The following is a 6,597-nucleotide window of genomic DNA, read 5'->3' on the forward strand; positions in this document are numbered from 1 at the left end:
TCTGGAAGGGCCCTCAGAGCACAGAACCCTGGATCTGGAAGGGCCCTGAGAGCACAGAACCCTGGATCTGGAAGGGCCCTGAGAGCGCAGAACCCTGGATCTGGAAGGGCCCTGAGAGCACAGAACCCTGCATGTCAGAGGCCAAGGGACCAGAGGTCACTAATTCTACCTCCTCATTCTACAAGGACTCCTTTCGTGGCCGATAGGGAACGTCTGTAAACATCTCTGAAGTTCTTCAAGGAACTGCTCATTTGTCTCAGAGAATCTGTTCCCAGATGCCCTGGGAGGAGACCATAGGAAATTAAAAAATGACCCACCAAAAAAATAAATAAATAAAACAAATAAAGGCCCCACAATTGTCTTCATCTACTCCTGATGTGGGAAATCAGTGTGAACTGCTGACCCTGAGCTGTTGAGTGCTAATGGCCCAAGGCGACTGCGTACCCCCAAGGACCTGGTGATAATCAGGACAGATTATAAGATAACATTTGTAAAGCACTTAGCCCAGTGCCTGGTACAGAGTAGGTGCTTAATAAATGCTTGTCCCCTTCCCTCTCCCTTTCCTACCCTTGCAGATCTGTTAGGAAGGACGCAGCCCTCATGGAGGATGTATGGGGTACAGTGGAGAGGGCTGGCCCTTTTCCTGAGGGTGGTATTTTCTTAAGGTCTCCATGAAGAAATCACAGTAGAAAGACTGAGAAAGCCTAGGATCCACCTGTCCACAGGACCCCTGATCCAGAGACACCAGAGTTTTCAAAACATGAAATTCCAAGACATTCAGATCAGTATAAGAAGAGAATTCAGGAGAGACCAGATGGTGGGATTCTTCACCTCCAAGCCCTCCATGATGGCACTCAAGCCTGGGCAGCCAGTGTTGACAGTGTTAGAAGGTGGCACCCAACCCCCTGCCCACCTACTCTTCCAAAAACACAACCTGCACGCCAGATGCCACGCCTCAATGGGATCAAATCCTGGCCAATCAATCTGGGCAATGCCCGGGGACCCCAGTACCCCGCATCTTCCTTTCATTTCTATCATCACTACTCTGAACCATTGTTAGAAGTTCTGTCTCTAACACGATTTGGGGTACCAAAAAAACCACACTTTTTGTTTGTTTTGGAAAAGTCCCTTCTGATGTGGTCATTCTCAGGAACGAGCCTTGGGGGTTACCAGAATATTGTTTTTGTTTCTTTGTTTTTTAAACAAGAACAAAAACCCAAAATGAAACAAAAAACAAAATAACAAAACCCTGCCAGAACAGAGGTAGAAATGATGTCGCCCTAGAAGAGTCTTCCCACAAGAGCCCAAATGAGGTGGGGCTCCCTGTGGCCGCCATGATGGGATCACCATGATGGGATCACTGTGATTACTTTGCGTTTCAGCAGGCTCTGGAACCCAGTGGGGTACTGATGAGGGATTTGCTTCTCCAATACCATTATTCTGGAAATGGACAGCCTGGGTATTTCAGTTGTGTGACCTGTAGGGAATTCCTGAATCTTCCAGACTACTCGGTGTCTACTAGTTTTCTTGTGCTATATATTTCGTTATTGATTCCCCACCCACGAACCCCTTCAGCTATGGCCTGAGAGAGGACGAGGGAATCTTAAAATAATTTCAGTTTTAGATGATAAACCGAGATGTCAGGAGCTGACCACAAGAAATGGGGAGAACATGTGAAAATATGAGTCAGAGGGTGGGGAGGAAGGCCAATAAAAGTCCGGGTCAGCTTCTGCCCATCCACAGGGCACCTGTCAAGTTTCCTGGGGAAGGCTTCCCTGACAATTTCAAGGTCATGGGTGGGTTCCTAGAGGCTGAATGGGGCTCCTGTGAGGAGGACTCGCTTAGCCTGGCATCCTGGGAGTCCACAACGGTTGACACATCTGCCTCGCTGGACAGATCCTCTGAGGAGAAATTGAGGCTCCCGAGCTTGGCCAAGGAGTGGGAGCGTTTGAGCGGGGAGGAGACGGTCAAGCCGGCTAGCCGGAGGCGAGTTTCGATCTCCTGGGTCCGCTGCTTCACCAGGCCTGGCTTCCCTCGTACGCTGTGGATGCTGTCGCTGCTGGAGCTTCGGGTCAGATTGGAGCTCATGGAAGAGGAGGTGGGAGTGTAGCAGATGGTCTTGAGAAAGTCTTTCGAGAAGCTGCTGGTGTGGTCCAGCCGGTAGAGGAAGGAGGGCCCAGAGCTCTTCTGGGAGGCTCCTTCCAGAGGGAGGGCAGCCTCCAATTTCTCAGAGTCACCTCCGGCTTCGCCAGGGGAAGGAGGGCATGCTAAGGGGCATGCCCCGCCTTGGGGGGGAACCAGCTCTTGGCATTCCTCAGGGATGCTGGCTTCCAGCCTGCTGCTGGTGGGGCTGTCTCGGAGCGGGGACACGGCCTCAGCGGGGATCCCCTTCAGGCGCTCCAACTCTTTGGTGTGCTTGCGGACCAAGCCCGCCTTCTGTAGCTGGATGATGGACTCCTGGTGCTGCATTAGGTAGCTGCTGGCTGTGGGCTTGGCCAACTCTTTATTGAACAAGAGGAGCCTCAGGTCCTTGGTGGCCTTGGCATCCTTCTTGGAGGCTGGGTCTTCTTTGACCGCCTCCAGGCTAGGGAGGCTCTTTTCACAGTGAGAGTTCTTCAGGAGGCCTAGTGGCTTTGCCAGGACTTTCTGAGATTCCTTGGGAGGGTCCGAAAGGCCGCCTGGAGGCTCCTCGGCAGGCCGGCCGCTGGCGTCCAGCCTGCCAAAGGAGGCCGGGAGCAGGGCTGGGGAGCTCTCTCCAGGACCTGGGGAGGGTCTCTCCAGAAGCCGGGACTTGCTGGACGCTGGGTCCACTGGGGAAGGTGTAAGATGGGGCAGAAGGGAGGGCTGGGTACAGATGGCAGGGGAGCTGAGTTTCTCGCACTGTTCCCCGAAAGTCTCTGGTGCTGCCCTTGGGGTGGAGTACATACAGTCAGTGCAGGACTGGTAGGAAGGTTTCACTTTGTTAAGGATTCCAAATATGGCATCATGCTAGAAGGAAATAAAGCGCAGTGAGATAGGGCATGGGAACATCTGAATGGAGAACAAAGGTAATCGACCCTCTACTTAGCAGGCAAAACGGTACTAAAAACTGGGGAAGGAAAGGTGGGAAATTCTCACGTCAGAGAGGCAGCCTGACCAGTGGGCTGGACTGCAGCCTGGAAGACTTGAGTTCAAATTCTACCTCCTGACCCTTAGTAATTGTGTGACCCTGAGTGTCTGCTTTACCATCTGTAAAATGGGGACAATAATATCCGTGGTACTTTCCTCACGAGGTTGTTATGAGGCCCAAATCAGTATGATAAGATGCAAAGAAAGAGATGGCTCTGGAGTCCAAAGACCTAGTTCAAAACCCACCTTTGCTGTGTGTTAACTGTATAACCCTGGGCAAGTCACTTACTCTCCCTAGCCCTCAGTTTCTTCAAATGGAAATCGGGAGATCTGGGCTTGATAATTTTGAAGATTTTCTCCAAGACCCAGTATAACCCAGAATGGTAGTTTTGAAGTTGGAAGGGACCTTAGATAGAAATCATCTAGTCTAATCTCATTTTGCAGATAAAGGAAACTGAGTCAAAAAGAGATGATGTGACTTGGCCAGTGTCGTACGGGTATGGTACAAAGCCAGGATATTAACTCTGGCTCCAATTGAGCCCAATTGCCTTATTTTATTTTCTAAGGAGGGAGCCAGGTCCAATGGATGGAGGATTGAACTTAAAGTCAGTCTGGTCCAGAGGAAGTGGTTCTGGGGTCACAGGGCCTGAGTTCAAATCCCACCTCAGATACGTACTAACTAGGTGATCCTGGGCAAGTCAGGTAACCACTCTGTGCCTCAGTTTCCTCAAATGTGAAAAGAGGAGGATGAACCAGATGTCCTTAGAGGTTCCCTTAAACTCTAGATCCAGGATCGAATGGCTTCTTTGCCTCAGAGGTTTTTTTCTGGCTCTGGGTCTGAGCTTATGAAACCTGGGTTCAAATCCTGCTCCAGTCATTTGCCAGCAGTATGACTCTAGGCAAGTTATCCAACTTATCTGACCCTCAGTTTTCACATCTGTAAAATGGGGATAATATCAGTACCTACCTCAAAAGGTTACTAAAAGCATCAAAAGATGGGCTCCAGGTAATCTAGTGATTAGTACTGAATTAAGAGAGGGTGGGGAAGGCTTTCCGTAGAAGGTGGGATTTTAGTTGGGACTTAAAGGAAGCCAGGAGGTGGTGAGAAGAGGGTGCATCATGGGCATTGGGGACAGCTAGATAAAATGACAAGAGCTGAGGGATAGATGGGCAATCTTGTTCAAGAAACAGCCAGGAGGTTGGCGTCACTGAATGGAAGAGTACGTGCTATGGAGTGAGGTGTGAGAGGACTGGAAAGGTAGGAGGGGGCTGGGTTACGAAGGCCTTTGAATGGCAAACATTCTGGAGGGGTTAGGAAGCTACTGGAGTCTATGGAGTGTGTGTGCGTGTGACATGATCAGATATGAGCTTTAGGAAAATCACTTGAATGGCTGAATGGAGGATGGACTGGTGTAGGGAGAGACCTGAGGCAGGCAGACCCCCCCCCCCCAGCAGCTACTGCAGTGGTCCAGATGGGAGGTGATGAGGGTCTGCACGGCACGAGGGCAGTTTCAGAGGAGAGGAGGGGGCACATTCGGGAGATGTTATGAAGACAGAATCAGTAAGACTTGAATGAGTTCTGTTCGGGACATGAGTTTGAGGCGGTGAAGCCAGGCACGAGGTACAAGAAGTAAGAGTCCAGGGGCTCCTATACCCTTCTTTCCCCCATACCCCAACTCATTTGCAAGTAGAAAAAAAGATCTGGCAGATAAGAATGGATGATAGAGCTGGAGACTGGAAGGCCTGAGTTTAAATCCACCCTCAGACACTAGCTGTGTGACCTTGAGCAAGTCACTCAACCTCTGCATGCCTCAGTTTCCTCATTTGTAAAATGGGAGGGAATCGAATGAGCTAATTGTTTGTAAAGCACTTTGAGAACCTTCAAGCAGCACATAAATGCTAGCTGTTCATATCGCTCTCGTTACTGTGCCCGGGATGGCCCAATGTGGTAAAGAATGCATGGATTGTAATTCTGGAGAAGTCTGTCATTTGCTCCGGGTCACACAGCTAATTAGTCACAGAGCTGGCCTCTGAACCTTATTCCTTTCCAAATGTAGTGCTTAGCACCAAGCCTGGAACACAGCAGGGACTTCATAAATCCCAGTTGATTCGCAGACTCCCATTGCGATACCTAAGGTGGGGGCAAGTACTTGGCAAAACCTTCAGCTGCTTCAGAAACGGGACCTATTAGGGAGATGAGGAAAGAAAGGCCCCTGGAGATCACCTGAGGCCATCCCCTCTTTTCACTGAGGCCGAGAGCACAGGATCATAGATTTAGGGCTGAAAAGGCCTCAGGTTCAGTCCCTTCATTTTACAAAGAAGATGCGAAGTGACCAACCCAAGGTCACATAGCTACTAAGTGCCTGAGGTAGGACTGGAACCCAGGGCTTCACGATTCCAGTTCCAACACCACCTCCCACACCAGGCTACCGCTCCAGCGGAGATGTGACTTGGCCAAGGTCACACCAAGCGTCAGAGCTGGAAGAAAGACGCTTGGAGGGCCGGGGGGGAGGCAGCACGTCCCCCTTTTCCCTAGCGTACCTCAAAATCTTCGGGGCAGCTCCTCTTGCTATTGTTGTTATTCACGTTTTCTTTGAGGTGAAGGCGGCTTTCCAGCGGCTGGCTCAGGGGCCGGGCCCGCCTCTCAGCCCCCGGGCTCTCGTCCCGCTCCATCTCCTCCACTTGGGCCAGGGGGCCGCTCGACGCCCTGGGGATCCCAAACTCCAGCCTCTTCCTGACCTCCCTGTCACACGAAGCAGACCCCCTCCGGGGAGGCCGAGCTGGTTCCCGTGCTGCCTCTCCTCCCAGCAGAGCGTCTCTCTCCAAGTCCTCCAGCTGGATCAAGTCGCTCCCGTTGCCTGAGGAATTGGGGAGGGGGTCTGAGAGCTGGCGGAAGCAGTAGGGGAAAGCTGGGCCTCCAGGCGCCTGACTGTCCAGGAGCCCAGGCTGCTTGGGGCTGTCCAGGGCGACCAGCCGGGCCTCCAGATCAGCATCTAAGCTCTCCATCAGAAAGGCACCAGGGCCAGGGGGGTCGTCGGCCCCCTGGGGGAGGCTGCTCTCTGTCTGCTGCCCCCAGAGTTTGTTATGGCGCTGTTTGCTGTGGGGACAAAAGGCAGAGGGCGGTCAGCCTGGAATCACGGTGCTCGAAGGCCCACCCGGCACTCGGACACGCTGAGCTGTCCTCTCCTCCTCGTCACTTACTGGGCCTCACTGTCCTCGTGCTTAAAAGGAGGGGAGTGGCCTAGGTGATCCTTAAGGTCCTATCTACCTTTAGCTTTCTCTTCTAAGGACCTTCTTAGACCTGACATTTGATTGTCTAGAGTTTCTCTGAGCTCTGATGTTCTAAGTTCTAAGGCCCCTCCCAGCCCTGACATTCCCCATTCTAAGGCCCCTCCCAGCCCTGACATTCCCTGTTCTAAGGCCCCTCCCAGCCCAGACATTTCCTGTTCTAAGGCCCCTCCCAGCCCAGACATTCCATCTTCTAAGGCT

At 52.0% G+C, this 6,597-nt stretch overlaps 1 protein-coding gene across 5 annotated transcripts in view; it reads right to left on the reverse strand.

Moving 5' to 3' along the window:
* Positions 1-6: 6 nt before the first annotated feature.
* SSH1 (slingshot protein phosphatase 1) overlaps positions 7-6,597 on the reverse strand; it is a 101,835-nt gene continuing 95,244 nt past the window's right edge. For all 5 annotated transcript variants that reach the window (XM_027864144.1, XM_027864153.1, XM_027864161.1 and 2 more), the window contains 2 exons: positions 5,650-6,205; positions 7-2,988 (listed from right to left, as the gene is read on the reverse strand). In XM_027864144.1, coding sequence (XP_027719945.1) covers positions 1,723-2,988; positions 5,650-6,205 — 1,822 coding nt within the window. In that variant the 3' untranslated portion in view covers positions 7-1,722. The remainder of the gene's footprint in view (positions 2,989-5,649; positions 6,206-6,597) is intronic.

The sequence above is a fragment of the Vombatus ursinus genome, unplaced genomic scaffold (assembly GCF_900497805.2).
Source record: "Vombatus ursinus unplaced genomic scaffold, bare-nosed wombat genome assembly UNPS02001287.1, whole genome shotgun sequence".
Lineage (NCBI taxonomy): Eukaryota > Metazoa > Chordata > Mammalia > Diprotodontia > Vombatidae > Vombatus > Vombatus ursinus.